The sequence below is a fragment of the Podarcis filfolensis genome, assembly GCF_964270895.1.
Source record: "Podarcis filfolensis genome assembly, chromosome: 2".
Classification (NCBI taxonomy): Eukaryota; Metazoa; Chordata; class Lepidosauria; order Squamata; family Lacertidae; genus Podarcis; species Podarcis filfolensis.
In genome coordinates this window covers 61,824,345-61,842,868 of record NC_139605.1, presented here as the reverse complement: position 1 = coordinate 61,842,868, position 18,524 = coordinate 61,824,345, and the positions used below count along the sequence as shown (strand labels likewise).

Sequence of the window (18,524 nt, the reverse complement as noted above, 5' to 3'; positions counted from 1 at the left end):
ACCATCAAGAAAGATGCATTAGTAGGTGGTAGGTATAAAAGGTTGACTACCCCTGATTTAGTCACAATTGTCTGTTTTGAATAGAGTTTTAGTCTTCATTGGCAATATAAGAGTCTCAGTATAGTGTTGTGAGTGCACCACTCAGCTCTCAGAAACAGACGCCCTAGCGAGCTTCCAGGAAAATATGACTTCCATGACTCACATTACTTCATCCGGCACGTGTATTTTCATAACTCTGACAGTGAAGAGAGAACATAAACAAAAAAACAAAAAACAGCTGTTGATTTCAGAAAACTAAGAGCAAGCTGCAATTCTCTGTTTTATTATTATTTCATGCACTACAGGGCAAGGTCCTGACATTAACGATTCCAGTGCTGAACCTCAAGTGAAGTCTTGCATATGTTCACGTTCTGGGGCCACATTTTATGCAGTTGCTTATCTACATGAATGCATTTTGCTTCCGCATAGGAAAACCACATGTACTCTGTGATACTAAGTAAAAGAGTGGGAAATGTGCATGTTCCAAGCAACAGGAAGTTGAGAGAAATGGATCCAATGAAGTAAGCTCTTCCTTAAGAAAACTCACATTACAGCATGTTTCCTCGTCTTTAAGGTGCCACCAAACTCTTTACTATGATGGTGGGTTCTCACCAGGTCTACATGCATATGTCTGCGTGTGTCAGAGTTTTTCTTTTGTGTAAAGCAACTCATATATCACTGTGGCCATGAGTGCACATGTTTCCATTGGGTCTAGGGGCTACTCCAGACCCAGAAATCTTTAAAAATTAACATCAGTGGTTTTTTTCCTTAAAAAATGTTTAGGGGTACTCTCATTTTGACTCAAGAAAATCACCATTTTATAGTTCAAATTGGGAAAAATAAATACAGCAAATGGACAAAAGTACAAAGATTCTCAAAATGTTTAGGGGTATGCGTCCCCCTGCGTCCCTCCAGAAAAAAGCACTGATTAACATATATCATATATAATACCTCATGCATGATATCATACATGATAATCACCCATCATATATCCATCATAAATAAATGCTTCATTGTTATACAGCCATGTTGGTTTATTTTTCTTTTTTCTTTGACAAGCTACTTTATACTTAAATATCTCCTCGACATGCTATTTCTGATGAGAAGGTATACAACTGGATACAACGTACTGGTATATCAATCAAACCTATCAAATCAAACTAAGGTTTTGCACTTCGCATGTGGCCACTAGGTGGCCCGCTCGCCTTTGATGTCGCGGGGGCGGGGCGTAGTAGCGCGGCTGCCCAGCCGAAGCCTGACCTTCCCAGCAGCGCAAACGAGGCGAGCGCGGAGTTCCAGCGCGCGGAGCAAGCGAGAGGGAAACTTTCGCTTTTGTTCGAATTCCCTTTTCCGGGCGTGGGAGGCGGCATCCCGTTGGCCAGAGCAGGGTCTGCGGGGTGGAAGTTGTCCGCCGGGCTCGGAGAAAGAGGATCCCACCTGCCGGGTGTGCGTGAACTTACTCCCCACTTTTCTTCGTCCAGTTATTCGGCGGCAGCGGATTTTGCGCTCCTTTGGACCAGACGCTCGCAAGCCGAGCAGGCGACTCTCCAGGCGGGGTTTGGAAGCAGCCCGGAGACTCAAGAGCAGCATAAGAAACTCCTGTAAGTCCACTTTGTAGCTATGAGCAGCGACTTGTCCTTGAATTTTTACGGCTCGAGAGAGGCGAGTGCCACGATTTCTTTTGCTTGCTTGCTTTCTTGCTTTACTCGTGCGCTCTCATATTCCTCCAACACCTTCTTCATGTCAGTTTCTCTTCACTTCCTTTCCCGTTTGCATTTAGCAATGCTCCGATTTTTGTTTGCTTGCTAGTTTGCCTTGGAGATCAGTAATAGTTTTAAGTCCCAAGGGAAATTCCACAAGTAGCTCGTCAATAAGAAAGGGCTCTATCCATAGCATCTTTGATCTTTCATTTCAGAAAGTAATGGGATTTTTTCCCTCCAGGAAAGTGAGTGATCTTGCCCTGCAAGATCAGGTTACTACCCTGCAAGACCCATTTGTAAGTTTCCTTCTACACTGGGGCATTTAAGGTGGTAGCAAACCTTCTCTTATGACTATTTTATTCTGGTGAGCATCGCTTAAGCTAAACCTTTGACACACGCGCACACATTTATATATCTGTATATACTGCTCTTTTAGATATGCCTGTGCTGTTTGCTTTATAGTTAGCTTTTTCTGTGGTTTATGATATAAATATGAGATCTTTGAATGTGCATTGCATGTATTCTTGCCTATCATTTTTATAGCAACTATTGTAAAGCTATCACTAACAAAAACTACGAGATGAAACCAAGATGTAAAAATGTTGTGCGGTTTGCTGTTCGTATCCTGGTTTTTGGCAGTAGTTTCTCTGTTGTTGGATCCTTATCTCCAGACTGTTTCCAAAAGGCAATTGTTTTCCTTCATTTCCCTGTAGCAAAATATGGGAAAAACCCATAGAGTTGGGCACATGCGATGACTAGACATCGTTAATCCACCACATGCATATGCAGAGGGAAGCCAGTATCTATAACAGTGATGCTTACATTAATCACCTGTGATGGCCTATGTACATTATACATTTTGTTGCCCACACAGTGTTGTGTAACCGTCTCCATTCCCAGTAGTGAAATGACGCTAATTCAGGACTTATTCAAAGGAATTGCAGTGAGCTAGAATTCATTGGCACGTCTAATTGCCTTTATCAGTGCTTGAAAAAGAATTGGGAGTGGCTCTCAGGCTATAGAATGTATATGATCTCCCATATGGGTATGCGTTTGATTGTTTCAGATGATATTCTGTTATTTTCATTTTTCACTTTCTCTTGGTTTTCAACCCATTTCTGGTTAGTGCGTTTGCAGTCTTCTCTATGCAGCTGATCAGAAAGGGACAATTGCAAGGCGTGTCACCAGGTTCATCTTTTGATTCAAAGAAATAAACGCATCCTACTCTTGTCCGTTTAATTGTGACAGACGTACCTAAATGCAAAGAAAGTCAAATATAAGGTTGGAAGTTTTATGTTGCTTGTATGGATTTCATAACCATACTAACCACAGATGTGCTGTGTCTTTATTTTGTTTTCTTCCTCCCCTCTTTCTGTTTATATCTTCTGGCATGAACAAAAGCTATGGGGAAGCTTCTTATCTGCAATGTTTTCCACTTTCCAAGTAACCCTTTGAAGTTTTAAAGGAAAGGTTGGATAGGGATGCTTTAGATATTTTAAAAAAAATCTCTGTTAGTTCAGGCATTTGGAAAAGATCGGGTGTGGTACAGCACAAGATGTTGAACAACTGTTCAACTCCTTTTTCGTTCTTGGATTATCTGTATGACCCTGGACAAGTCATTGTTGTGACGTTAAGGGCGGGCATGAAATAAAGATGGTAAAGGACATTGTAAATTACCAGCAATACTAACAAATTCCACTGTGTTCTAAATCACTTGGTAGCTTTCTGCCACACAGCCTATCACATGCACTGTGCCAGTTTGCCATCACTTAGATGTTTGCACCCTTAACTGCTGTGCCATTTGTATTTTGATCAGTAGTGTTTGGGCACTGACTTAGCATTGGATATTCCGCTGTTTCTCTTGTGCTGCTTTTGAGAGACATTTGGCTGGTTTAGACAATAGTCGAAGAAGCTGTCCACCGCAAGGCATGCTTCCTCCTCCATCTCTCGCCATCCATACTGAAATGGCCTGTCTGGATGTGAATGAGCACATGTCAAATCCTACACACATGTAGGGGAAATTGACACGTCTGGTTCCCAAATAAAACCCAGAAATCAACTGCACGCTTTTAAGCCTTTACATGTCATCTTATTACTATTTATTGCATTTAGGTTTTGTTTTCTTTTTAATTGTCAAACAGGAGCTAAAATCAGTTAACAAGGAGAAAGTGAAATACAATAAACACAAACTTCCTAAAGTGCCCGTGCAATAATACTATAAAACAATCCTACCACACGCTGCTAAAGTGCAGAATGTAAAATAGATGCATATTTGGATGGGTCTCGCTCGCAGGGATGGCAGGAGGCAGTGGAGATGGCAAGGCAGGTGAGCCCAAAGCAACATCCCATGCTTTGGAATTCTGGAGCTGAAGGAATTCTAGGTGAAAGCAGACAAGTGAAAGTGACATAAATGCAGATTCTCTGGTCTGGAGCCTTCAGTCTCTACCTCACAAATGGGAATTGCTCCTCCCTCCTCCCTTACTGATGATTTGAAGGCTGCCTGCTTTCCTAGGTTCTTCATGTCCCCAGTGGGGGATGCTAACTCGTGCCAAAACTACAGTCTATGATTGTGGTTGATATATTTTGATTTTATTCTGTGAACTGCCCTGCAGGTATAGGGCGGTATATAAATTCAGTAAATAACAACAACAATCTGTTCATCATATAAAGTGATGGGGCCCCTTTACTTTCTTTCTCTCTGTCTCTCTCTGCTCTACTTCAGGCACCTAGCCAGAAACCTTGTGGTAAGGGGGGGAATCACTTACAGAACTGCAAGATCATAAACACAGGTATCTGTCTATTTTGGAAGGGATTTAATTGCATTGCTTCTTAATGAGCAATTGGGTAGGATGCTGCCTGAAGCCTTCCCCACCCCCTCATATCTCCAGTCTTAAAAAGGGCCAGAGTATTTTTAAAAATAAAAGCTGAACCTTCAAGGAAGGACTGATAATGTTTCTGAAAAGGGACCTCCCATTAAGAGGCAGCTTCAGGCAGCAGATTTGGCATGGCATTATTAGAATACTGTATGTCCATTTAGTTTTTTAGTATTGTTTTGTGGCATGCTAAGAGCACCATTTTTATTTTTATACCTGGCCACCAAAATAATCTCAGACTGGCTTCCTCTGCTTTCAGATAAGATGCTGCCTGATTTTCATGCCTCTGCTTTGATTAGACTTCTCCCTTCTGATTTGTTTCCACTTTCTTTGGAAAACAAGAGATTTTTCAGTCAAATTAGGACTGACCCTTAACCAGTCAAGCAAGCTATGTGCTTTAATAACACGTCTTCCACTCCTGTTGAATTTGAAATAGATAGTAGTAGTTTTCTGCAGAGAGGCAGTTTCTATCCAAGAAAGATACTTGTTAAATAAATAAACAATTAACATTTAAGTATTGTGTAGCTTACATAGGACAGAGTTTTTGTCAATTACGTTGCGTTTCTAACTGCATGACAGGGATGCCATTTGCCCCATTGTTTTTGGCAGTGTCAGGTTATTAATTGGAAACATCTATACAGTGGTACCTCGGGTTAAGAACTTAATTCGTTCTGGAGGTCCTTTCTTAACCTGAAACTGTTCTTAACCTGAGGTACCACTTTAGCTAATGGGGCCTCCCGTTGCCGCCACGTGATTTCTGTTCTCATCCTGAAGCAAGTTCTTAACCCGAGGTACTATTTCTGGGTTAGCGGAGTCTGAAACCTGAAGTGTCTGTAACCCGAGGTACCACTGTATTTTTGATAAGCTCACTGATACTACACTAGGGGTAGTGAACAGTGTTAGAAACTCAGATATAGAAGCTAGGAGCCAAATGACTCCTTAAACCAGGGTTACAGTCGCCAAAACGGAATGTCTAGGTGCCATATTGTGGCCAGATGTCTTGGAAGTCATATTTCCCAATACGACGTTTTGGTTCCTGAAATTCCTTCTGATTGTGCAGATAAAATATCACGAATAGAATTCTACAGGAAGCTGTTGCTAGTGTGTGAAAATAGTCAAGATCCCAGGATCCCCAGGCATGCACCTCCAGATGGTGGAGATGTCAGGCACCATCTTGGTACCTGGGCATCTTCATGTGGTTGCAAGTAGGTGATAGCCAGGTGCAAAATGCACATGGGGAATTTTGAACATTGGTAGTGAACCTGTGGCCCTCTGGATGTTGCTAGATTATGAAACCCATCTTCTTTTGCAACTGGCTGTTAACCAGAAAGTTGGTGGTTCAAGCCCACCCAGAGATGACTGTGGGCAGGATTCCTGCATTGTAGGGAGTTGGACGAGATGACTCTCGATGTCCCTTCCAACTCTACATCTCTGTGATTCTTACAATGCTGGCCGGAGCGGATGGGAATTGGGATCCTGCAACATCTGGAGGGCCACAGGCTCCCCCCATTCTACACCTTAGCCTTCACCAGGTGCCCAGCTGTGTATAAATTAAGGCATGGAGTGGGAGATGGGCGTCCCATTGCTGACTTCCATATGTTCCAAGATCTCCATATGCACCATCAATACCTGGTACATGGATCACACGTATGGGAACCTATGCATGTTGTTGCAGGGTATGTGCCTTGGGTTTATGCAAATGGAGACCTGGAAAGATTGGAAGCTTGGGCAGAACTTGTAGAATGGACCCCAGTGTGTTGGTTTCCACACACGTAAATATCCCGAGTGACCCTTATAAGCAATCCAACAGGTCTGTGTGTGCCAAGGGCAGCTGCTTAATCTGTGTTGATAGCATTGCTATAGTTATTTAACGTTTTATTTAAATATCTGCCCAGGAACAAACTTTTGAATCTTTTATCTGCCCTATCCTCTGTGCCCTGAACTGACACCCATTCACTGTTATCATTTAAGAGCAATAAGGTTGCATTGCTCTGTTCCACTGCGCACAGTTTCAGCCAAGTGTTGACTTTTGCCTTTTGTTTCCGTTCCTGTATAATGCCATACCTTATGGATAATGGAGTTTCGTGTTTATTTGAAAGTAGCAAAGGGCTGACACATGCAACAGAATGAGGTGATGGTTGTACACTGTGGCATTTGCTCCCACAAGATGACCAACTTGGACGGCTTTAAAAGAGGATTAGGCAGATTCATGGAGCCTAAAGCAATCAATGGCTACTAGCAACAATAGCTATGTTCTGGCTCTCCTGTCAAAGGCAGGATGCCTCTGCTGCTGGGAATCATCAGAGAAGAGAGTGCTGTTTCATCCATTTGCCACAGGATGCTGAACTAAATGGGCCTGATCCAGCAGGGCTCTTCTTATGCTTTTACCCTGGTACCAATTACCAGCAGGCCCAGCTTTGGGGGGGCTCTACTGCGTAATGGCTGCCTGGACTTTTGTATTTCTGGTTATAAGTTTAGGGTTGTTCTGTTGTAGCCTATTAAGACAGTGGGGTTGGGGTTGCTGAACCCTGTGCCCTGCTAAATGAAATGCATCAAGTACTGTTTGATACAATATGATAAACACCTGGTATGTGGGTGAACACCTTGTTGGTCACCCTCCCAACAAGAATTAAAACTTTTCAGGTGAACTCGAAGAACAGCCCCAGCTCCTGCTGTGCTGGAGTCACTTAAGAACTAGCAGGGATTTCCTTCGTGGGGGGGGGGGAATGTGCAGGCAGTAGTCAGTGTACAACCAGATGGGGTGGTCACTTTTGGCTGGGAGGGCTGTAGTGTTAGGGTAGACATAGATTTAGATGAATTTACCCCAGAAGTAGGGTGGCCAGGTAAACTGGGCAGGGCCTTCAGAAAGTAGTAACAAGAGCAACAGGTCCATCGAATCATAGAGTTGGAAGGGACCCCAGGGGTCATCTAGTTCAAGCCCTTGCAATGCTGTCATCTCAGCTAAAGCATCCATGACAGATGGCCATCCAACCTCTGCTTAGAAACCTCCAAGGAAGGAGAGTCCACCACCTCCTGAGGGAGACCGTTCCATGTTTATAGTCTTTGCATTTGAACACCCAACATTTGAATCTCTTAAAATTTGAGTAACCTGCTCTTGGATCTTCTCCAAGCTCCACCAAACTCTCTCTCTCTTCATTAAACACCAGGATTCAGAGCACAGTGCCTGTTGGGTTCTCTCCCCCGCCCCCTTTTGTCTGTCGGCAAGCTGGTTTAAATGTGGAGCCCTCTGTGCTGCGTGATAGTAATAAATAGGATTGTGGGTTTCTTACAAACAGCCTGTGTTTTAACAAGTAATCCCTTGAAGGCATTAAGATGGGTGTAGCCTGGCCTTTGAATCTCCACAGGTTTTGACGTCATGTTATCTTTCTGATCTGGAGCACTTCAGAGAATTGGCACAGTGACTCCAGCTTAACCTGTTCTTGCTGATGTCAAAGTGGCAACAAGCGTCACCAAACTTTGAGGATAAATTACAAAAATGGTACAGCCAAGATGATGTCAGGCTGCTCGGTCGGAGCAACTTGCGCATTGTACACAATCCCATGGTCATCGCATAACAAGTTGCACAGTTGCGTAAGCTTTTTCTTCATATGACATTTTTATCACACCCTGTCACTCAGATCAGCACAGCACAGGGGCCTCACAACAACCCTTTGAGGTAGGTTAAAGTGAGAGGGAATGACTTGCCCAAGAGAGGCAAGTAAGTAAGCAAGGATTACTTATGCTTCTTATACTGAAACCTAGGTCCCTTACATGGTGGCACGATGCCCGCAGACAGCCCCTTCGCCAGCTGCCTCTTCCAGTTTTCTGTTTTGTTTAATTTGTACTGTGCTGGCTGAAAAGCAGTGTGCAGGCACCTAGCAAGTCTACCTTCTTCCCTCACATTTCCTAGAAATGCCTCTGGGCCACACATGGAACCCTTCGTAGGAATGGAAAGGAAGAGGAAGACGCAGAGAGAGGTGTAGTCCTTCACTTCAAACCTTCTCATACTCATGCACATGATGTGTGGTACTGTCTCATTTCCATGACAACAAGCATAAGAGGAAGTTAAACTGAGAAACAGGGACTGCTCCTGTGAACTTAATGGCTAAGCAGGGCTTGGTACCCAGGTCTCCTGGATCCATGCCCAACACATTGCTCCAAAGGTTGGTGGGAGCTTTAGTGTAACAACATATGGAGGACTAGATGTTCTCATCCCTGTTCTACTCATGGTACGAAGTTGTCTGTCAAAAAGCTGTGTTTGAAGTCGATTGCTTTTGTATTGAATTAATGTCGGCTTTAAATCTCAAGTATCCCAGTTTAGTTTTGTGTGTGATGTGAATGTGGACATGAAGTCCAAGTAAAACTAATAAGATTACTGAGGCTGCTCACGACATGAGGAAGCATCCAGGGATCTGAGCCTAGGGCCATGAAACGCTTGTCAATGTAGGAAATAACTGAGTTTCACTCGGAGCAAATCAACAGCTTAGATTACTGCTTGCCAGGAAGTTCATTCCAAATAACGACAGCACTAATGCACTTCTCTGTAAACGGAGCACGGAGCACACATTTTCCTGTGCTGTGCGTAGGCTCTGCCTCACACACACACACTCATAGAAGGAAGGCTTTCCATTTCAGCAGAAGCTTGCCAGCAAATTCCTCCACTGAAACACGCCTTAGCCTGCCTATGACATAGGAGAGTCTTATTCCACGTAAGACTCTGACATGGAAACCCACAAAATAGCATTGCGGTGAAACTTGAATCCCAAATTAAACTAGCACTCCCAACCAGCCTGCACTCCCAGGAATCCTGCTCATGAATTATATTCCTGACAGAGCCACTGTGGTTATCTTTCCTAAATTTTGAACCATGATTTTTGGTTAACATTTTATTTTTCAGTTTATTCACATCTTTAGTCAATGGAGTGCCCTTTTAGGCTTCAACTAAGAGATCTACAGAATCAAGAGTAGACCCAGTGGATGGGAATTGCAGGGAAGCAGATTTTGGCTAAAACATAAGGAGTAACTTCTTAAAACCAAGGTCCCTTCTGCACTATATAGTTAAAACAGCCATGGCTTCCTCTACAGAATCCTGTAGAGATTTAAAGTGTCCGCATTGTTAGAAGTTTCCCTGTTTCCCTCACAGAGCTACAATTTGCAGAGTCATTCCCTCATCTTCCTGGGGTACTAAAATAAAATTGTGTACACACACACACACACACACTAAAATAAAAAAACTATTTTAAAACAACAACAGCACACATGTAAGAACAATTCATATCCGTCACAGATAGCAACTGGAATAAAGAGCTCTCGATCCATTCCAGTCCGGCTTCCGCGCTGGTCATGGGACCGAGACGGCTCTGGTCGCCCTAACAGATGATCTCCGCAGGCAGCTGGATCGAGGCGGGTCGGGGCTGATGATTCTTCTAGACCTGTCAGCAGCCTTCGACATGGTCGATCACGAACTCCTAGACCACCGCCTTGCCGACGTGGGGATCCAGGGCACAGTCCTCCAATGGCTGCGCTCGTTTCTCTCTGGTCGGGGACAGAGGGTGGCGCTTGGGGGGGAATTGTCATCACGCCACTCCTTGGTGTGTGGAGTGCCTCAGGGTGCGATTCTCTCCCCGATGCTTTTTAACATCTTTATGCGCCCCCTCGCCCAGCTTGTCCGGAGTTTTGGGCTGGGTTGCCATCAGTATGCCGATGACACCCAACTCTATCTGTTGATGGATGGCCATCCTGACTCGGCCCCAGACACACTGACCAGATGTCTGGAAGCTGTGGCTGGATGGTTACGTGGGAGCCGGTTGAAGTTAAATCCTTCGAAGACAGAGGTCCTCTGGCTGGGACGGGACGATAGGGGATTGAGGGGGCAACTCCCATCTCTTGCGGGGGTGCAATTAGTGCCAGCACCGTCCGTTAAGAGTTTGGGTGTAATCTTCGATACCTCCCTCTCTGTGGAGGTGCAGATTACAGCTATAACAAAGGCGGCATTTTTTCATCTCCGCCAAGCTAAGCAGTTGGCCCCTTATCTCTCTCGCCCTGACCTAGCCACTGTGATCCATGCGACGGTCACCTCCAGACTGGATTATTGTAACTCGCTCTACGTGGGGCTGCCCTTGAGACTGACCCAGAAACTCCAGCGGGTGCAGAATGCCGCGGCGAGACTCCTTATGGGGTCTTCGCTGCGAGACCACATTCATCGGGTACTATACCAGCTGCACTGGCTCCCGGTGGAGTACAGGATCAGGTTTAAGGTGCTGGTTTTAACCTTTAAAGCCCTATACGGCCTAGGACCCTCGTACCTACGGGACCGCCTCTCCTGGTATGCCCCACAGAGAAACCTACGGTCTGCAAATAAAAACATCCTGAAGGTCCCAGGCCTCAGAGAGGTTAGGCTGGCCTCAACTAGAGCCAGGGCCTTCTCGGCTGCGGCTCCAATCTGGTGGAACGCTCTGTCACAAGAGACTAGGGCCCTGCGGGACCTGACATCTTTCCGCAGGGCCTGCAAGACAGAGTTGTTCCACCAGGCCTTTGGTCAGGGCGCAGCCTGACTCCCTCCTCTGGCAACCTGCACAGAATTTTGCTTAATGGTTGCCATCAACTTGATTTTAATTAATTTTTATAATGAAATATTTTTAGAATGTTGGATTATTTGATTGTTTGATTATTTGATTGTTGTTAGCCACCCTGAGCCCGGCTTCGGCTGGGGAGGGCGGGATATAAATAAAATTTATTATTATTATTATTATTGTTTAGAAAGCTTGTGGAAAGAGGAATGTTTTTAGCAGCCACTGAAATGACAGTAGTAGAGAAGGCATTGATCTGATATATAATGTGACCAAAGTTCCCTTCCACAGGAAAGGTGCCACCACTCTCCAAGTCTGATTCTGACCTTGTGAAGAATGCACTTCCTGATAGCATGGTATCTGCAGGATGCCCTCTCCTTCAGAATGTAGTGATTGATTGCTTATGCAGAAGGTGAGATGAACTTTTCAGTAACCTAGTCCCAAGCTGTACATGGCTTTATGCAGCCATACCAGCACCTGGAGCCTAGCCCAGTAGCTAATTGGCAGCCAGTGCAGTTATTTCCACAATGACTTACTATATTCTGCCCCACATTTTGCATGAGGTGGCAGCTTCCAAGTCCTGCCCCACATACAGCACATTGCAGCAACCAACCTGGAGGTTACTGGATGACCGTGATTAGGCTGCCCCAACCCAGAAATGGCTGTAGCTCTCTTCTCAACTGAAGCTGGTAAAAGGCACTCCTAGTCACTGAGATCACCTGGGCCTCTAAGCGACAGAGATGCGGGAGTACAACCCCAATCGAAGGCAGACTCAGGAACTCCATGTTGCCTCCATCTGCCCAGGATTTATAGTCAGTTTATCGGCCCCCACCTAACCCACCACCAAGTCCAGGCACTAAGTTCAGGGCTTGCACAGCCTCTCCTGATTCAGAAGTTGCAGAGAAACATCAACATATGATGACACCTCCATGTCCCATTCGTAGCAGACATTTTTATAGCACGTATTTACAGTTGAGTGCCACAGTTGTTTCGTATTGAGATAATTGGTTACCAGAGCAGAAGTTAACATTTTTCATACTTCGTCAGTGGTTCTGAATTAGGATAGTCCCAGGACAAAATTCCCCATGAAAACTCATGGCAAATAGGTCTGCTGAAACAACAATTGCATGTCCTTTTCTTCTTGTATACATGATAGCAGTTTTGTTCCACTAAGGCTTATCCTAAAGTGGACATTTTCTCTGTATTTTTATAACTTACTTTGCCAGGAAGGGGACGAGCTGCTTTTTTGATCTAGGGCATTAAACAGCAGTTGGAGTCCAACAAAATCTGGAAGGCCACAGGATTCCCATCCCTGGTTACATTTATTTATAACCTGCCTTTCAGGATACAAATCCTTCCAAAGTGGCTCGCAACTAACTACATATTTTAAAAACACAATAAACAACATGTTAAAAAGTTACCAGGATCTTTCCCACAGGGCAGCTGATGGTAGATCACCCTAGGTTGGGCGGAGGGAGGTAGTCTAAGGTGGTCTTCTTAGGAAATACTGTGTTTTGATGTGTTTTCCCCAAAGCACTTTTGATCTGAATTGAGAAACAGAATGATGTGGCTGTGTTTTGAGCTGATAATGTGTACACAGCCTTAGTCCGGATTCGACCCATTGGCAGAATCAGGAGTTGAGCCTCTTGTTGAAAAAGAATGGATTGGTTTGCTTTGTAGGCTGATGTTGACTGGAGAGGCAGCAAGCAAGCAAGCAAGCAAGCAAATAATAAATAAATAAATATTAACAGGATCAAAAGATCAGGGTGGGAAACAGCAACATATCCAGCTGGCAGGGGTTTGCGCACTGTTTGGTGTCATCAGTTGCTTCATTCGTGTAAAGAAACGGATTTCGTGACTCAGGAAACCATGATTAAGTACAGGTGAGATGCCTCGAGGCTGCTGAATCAGACACGAAATCTGCGTCAACGCCTACTGTAGTTAAAATGTACACACAGGCAGCCCGTGTGACTGGAGATTTGGTAAGGATTTTTTTACTCCATCACTGATTTTATTTGCCCAAGCAAAATCTTCCCTGGAGACTGGACAGATGAGAGGGAGGGTCCCATGGGCTTAGAAGCTGCAAGGTTCCTACCAGAGCCAGTTCTGCCATTAGGCACAGTAAGGTCTCAGACAGCATATGCTGGGAGCCAGTGGTGCCCCTCAACTCTTCCTCCTGAGCTCCCTGACCAAACTGTTCTGTTGGAGAAGAGAGCTGTGTGTCACACACTTTGACATCCACGTTTATATCTCTTCTGCTGACCTCTTTCAGGGGCAGGGCAGTGCCCCTTTGCTAGTACCCAAGTAGGAGGCACTAGGAATGGGTGTGCATCATTTGATCCTTTGCCTCAGGCAGCCAAATGTCTTGGGCCAGCCTTGCTTCATACATAGACACACTCCGGCAGTTCATGGGACACCAGTTGGATTCGTCCAGGAGAAGAGAAGGCGAGGGAGAGAACTGCAGCAATTTATTAGCCTGGGATGTCCAATGTTTCTCATTAAGGTAGATAGTATTGTGCAAATACCAGTCTGTATGTTGAGGTTAAGGTGATGGAATTCAGGGCTATAACTCTTTTTGGTTGAGGGGCTGAGAACTTTGCGTTTGGAGAGGGAAAGGGCCTTGCACAGGTCCTGTTCTGATCCTTTGAACCCAGAAATGGGGACCCTGTGGGCATCAGGGAAATCCTCTGCAGGCACATGTGCGCCCCATGGGTGCCACACTGGCAACCTCTGCCCTATGGTATGTTTCGCCACCTTCCTTTTCTTCCAGGTGCATACACACATCTGTGCAGTTACCAAAAAAGGTAGTGGGAAATATTTTTGGAGGGCAATTGCTTATTCTTGAATCATCCCTGCTAGATTAAAAAAGCAAACAGGTGTCAGCTTGCCTGAAGTTGGACAGCAAACTGATCAGAATGGTTCATTGCAGATACTCAGTGTCTCTATGACTGCAGACTAATCCAGCAAAGCATATTCTGCTGTGGCAATATGCTGCCGAGAGAGAAGAGACTCTGGCTACTTACAATTGATTGGATGGGAGCCAAATTGCTTGCTTTTGAGCTGACTCATTACGGAACTTATTACACACACACAAACTGTGCATATCTATCTAATCTTATCTAATCTTTAAGTCATCCATTGGGGTTGGTAGGAACTTGTAAAAGGAGGCAAAGAACCAGGGGACACCCCCCCATAGTGGAGGACAACATAGCAATTAGGTAGCTCACACACAACTGAACAATTCCTCTCCTTCCCCTGCCCCCCACTGTTCCATTTTTAAGGCACATTTTCACATTCAGATGGCATAAATGATGTACTGTGTATAACTTTTTTGAGCATACAAAAGGCCTGCCAGTTTGCAGAGAATCTGTGATGTTGCTTGAGAAGATTTATATGCTGATATCCAGCAGCACTTCCGGGGTTTTTAATGGGTACAATTCTTAGGCCAGGTAGAGAGTTTTAGAGGGCCACATGTGGCCTGTAGATCTGATGTTCCTCATCCTTGTTTTGAAATTATCGGTATCTGGCACCCTTCCAGGCTAATTAAACTTTGGCTCTCCTGCATTAAGTCAACATGTTTCTATCTCACTGAGGGGTAGAATAGCAGAGTTGTTCATTTTTTCCATCAGATTATACAATAGTGGCGCAGTCAAAATAATGACATGTAATGAATACTAATGAAGAGCCAGCATTTTACGATGCCTTTTTATTGGAGGGTATCGGAGTACATGGTTTTCCTTTTACAGCTCCCTTCCCTCCTCAAGAAACCTTATTAAACAGAACATTTCCTCACCATGCGGCTTAAGAAGTATGAACAGCAGCCCACACTCACCCTGAGAACTGCCTCCCTTCTGTGCCACCATGCACAGTTTCACATTTTGATGTTATGAGCATGTGGCGGGGTTGCGCAGCAGTGTTTTGCAACAAAGCCCTCCTTTTGTTTCTGTGACATTTTGTGGAAATGCAGTCCTCTGAAATAAATAACATTCATTGTATTCTTTGATCAATTGGATCAATTGTTAATTTAGCACATGCGCCAAATTATGCTCTGGCTTTGTGACCTGCTCCAGACCTTCTTTCCATTGAGTAGGAATTCGGACTTAGAGGTCCTATATCTGGGTGGGATTCAGCTAATGAATCCCTTTGACAGAAGCCTGTGCAAGGACTTTCATTTGCACAATGGGGTTTCCTCTAGTTCTCCTGGTAGCGGTCAGGAGAATCCCCAGAACAGAACATGGAAGAAGGTGGGTGGGTGGGTGGAACTGTTCCATCTAGCAAGCTGAAATGCTTGCACTGACGGAACATTCAGCATAGTACAGTGGTACCTCAGGTTACATACGCTTCAGGTTACAGACTCCGCTAACCCAGAAATAGTACCTCAGGTTAAGAACTTTGCTTCAGGATGAGAACAGAAATCACACGGTGGTGGTGCAGCGGCAGCGGGAGGCCCCATTAGCTAAAGTAGTGCTTCAGGTTAAGAACAGTTTCAAGTTAAGAACGGACCTCCGGAATGAATTAAGATCTTAACCTGAGGTACCACTGTACAACATTGAATTCCTTCCTCTATGTACAATATACTAGTCACTACAGCAAATTATCTGAGAAAGCCACAACACATGAAATAACATTAAATGACATCTATTTCTATGTAGTATCTGGATGGCAGGCAGGCAGCCATAGAAGTGATCCATTCCATCTGATCCCACACAGCAGTGTTTGCACAGACCAAATCTTTACGTCCTTAAGGCTGCAATCATATGCCTATTTATGTGCCAGAAAGCCCCACTGCATGACGTGGGGCTTGAGTAAGTATTGTTGCATGCTACCCCAATCTCTGAGATTCCAGAGGTTCCAGGTACTTACCCAGGGTTCGTGTTTCCTTTTGGAAATGGGGCACAGCAGAGACTGCGGTGCCTTTATGATACAGTATATGGTTTATTTACACATATATACAACCTGAGCCTATGATGGAGGGGTTCACAGCATTGAAGCCTCAAAAGGGCCTTGTTTCTCCCATAGCTGCAGCTATGGCAGAGATCAACCATTGCTGTGCCTCTCTGGCTTTCCAGCTCGCTGTCTTCCTAACCTCTCTATGCTGTAAACTTTGGTTTTATCTGTTGAGGAATTCTTTGATTCTTTGTCCTCTTAATGGTGCATCACCCAGGTGGTCACTTCAACACAGGAAGCTAGCCAGGCTTAATTAGCTCTGATTAGATTTTAACCCTTGCTGGACCTGGGGATTAGAGAGGTCTGGCACTCATCTTAGCACCCCAAGCATTGATTAAATTCTAACACTTACTAGATCTAGGGATTAGGGGTGTCTGGAACCCACAAACTCATAACAATATGTATAGATAGAAGTGCCCTGCATGTCTTCTTCTGGACCGAATGAAGTGCAGATAAGTCTTCTAACTTACATAAATTTCAAGCAGCCTATCCAAGCTCTGTTATTTCAAGGCTGGAGGTAGGGAAAGGTTATGTGCTTGTCACCTGTGATGATTGCATTTGTTCTGTGTCCTGTTTTATTGATACTTGTCTTCTTCTTTGCTTTAGGGAGGAACAGGAAGAGCATGGATGTTTATGGAAACATAGAGCCCACACAGTTTCCCCTTCCAAAGCACATCTTGGAAGTGTGGGTCATCGTCCTGATCATCCTGGTCACCATCATTGTCATGACATCCCTGCTCTTGTGCCCAGCGACAGCAGTGATCATTTACAGAGTCCGGACACACCCGATACATAATGGAGCCGTGTGAAACTTGCTTCCATGTCACTATGTTTGCCTTTGCTTTTGAGAAACATGGGGAGGGGAAGGATTATAGGCAAACTGTCAGTTTATCAGGCTTTCTCTGACACCAGGCCAAGATCTGAGGAGACAATGGAGGCATGCCAACAAGAATATGACAGCAGCACAGAGACTATGATCATGTGACGAGGACGTCACATGTCACCAGAAGTGCCCCAGATGCCTGGCTGCACAATACAAACTGTGTCCCTAATGCTCCACATCCAGGACTTTATCTCCAGTTATGGAATCAAGTTGGCTGGTTCAGGATTCCAGATGGTTCTTGTTTTGGATTTTTGGTGTGTCCTTTTATTTGAAAAATGGTTCTTCATGCTTACTGGGCAAGCTGTTCCAAAGGACTAAGGAATTGGCAAAAACAGATGTCAGAAAGGAATAATGAAATGTAATCCAAAAAAACCCTTCCATGTAGATTCCAGATGTGGAAACACAACCTGTTTTATCTATCCCCTTCAAATTGAGACATAGGCATAGACATATTCGGTAAAAACCATGTGGGGGAAAGCTTTGATTGCTCCCAGCTGGAATGTTGGTCATTCTTTCTTTCCTCCAAGATCCCACTAATCCAAACAGCAGCAGCCGAAAAGGAATTGGGGCGGGGAGGGGGGGGAGAGAAATGAGATGTAGGTAGATAAGTGAAGTAATTGTATTTGTGGTATACAGTTACAAAATGATTCATCATTAAACATCAATTTTTAAGGAACCTAATAAAATCTAATACAAAAAAAAAACAGAGGAGGGGAGAATGAGATTTGAACAAAGTAATTTGCTGTCAGGGAACAGTTTAGAATAAGGTTACCATATTTTTTTCAATGAATCCGGGGACACTTTTCAATTTCAATAGGAATGATAGGATTTTGTCAGGGGACTGATTTGTAAATCCGGGGACTGTCCCCGGGAAACAGGGACGTCTGGTAACCTTAGTTTAGAATGTGGCAATGAAAAAATGGAGCGAAAGAGGCTTTCTTTTACTGCTGGGTTTGTGAAACTCTGTGCATCTTGCAGTTCTGTGAATGGGATGGGAGGGCCTTTCCTAGTTGTACTGAAGGAATGGCAACTAGGGAATAAACTTGTAAAGACTGGGGATCTTTGCAGTTGTGATGCGATAGAAGTAGTTTGGCTGTTCCATCCATCCCCCTGTTTCACACGCACCCTCAGGCAACTGTCCATTAATCTACTAATGAGGTTACTAGTGTTGATTCAAGCCCTGTCTTCAGAGGAATTTGGCCACCCTCCAGGTGCCCGGCTTGAATCCTTGTGACCTCCTGTCTGCGACTCCCGGCAGGATCAAGGGAGGTCTCCAATCGGCGATTCTTCCCAACGTGAAAGAAGAACACAACCATCCCTCCTCCCTCACTCCCTGCCATCCCCAGGGAGGGGAGAGAGACAGACAGAAATGTATTTACATGCCTTTATTTCTGTCTTTCCTCAGTGCAGAGAACAACATGTCTGCACTCTCTGATACCCAGCTGCAGAGAGAGAATAACTCCACCCATGTACTTCCAGTACAGGGTCATGTGACACACTGAGCTAACATCCG

The 18,524-nt window shown here is 44.6% G+C and overlaps 1 protein-coding gene across 1 annotated transcript; it reads left to right on the top strand.

Annotated features, from left to right (window-relative positions):
- The first annotated feature begins 1,284 nt into the window (after positions 1–1,284).
- SMIM3 (small integral membrane protein 3) lies at positions 1,285–17,715 on the top strand. Its single transcript, XM_083603992.1, has 2 exons — positions 1,285–1,640; positions 16,735–17,715. Exon 2 carries the CDS (start codon positions 16,752–16,754, stop codon positions 16,935–16,937), a length of 186 nt encoding a protein of 61 aa, XP_083460118.1. The 5' UTR covers positions 1,285–1,640; positions 16,735–16,751; the 3' UTR covers positions 16,938–17,715.
- The last annotated feature ends 809 nt before the right edge of the window (positions 17,716–18,524 follow it).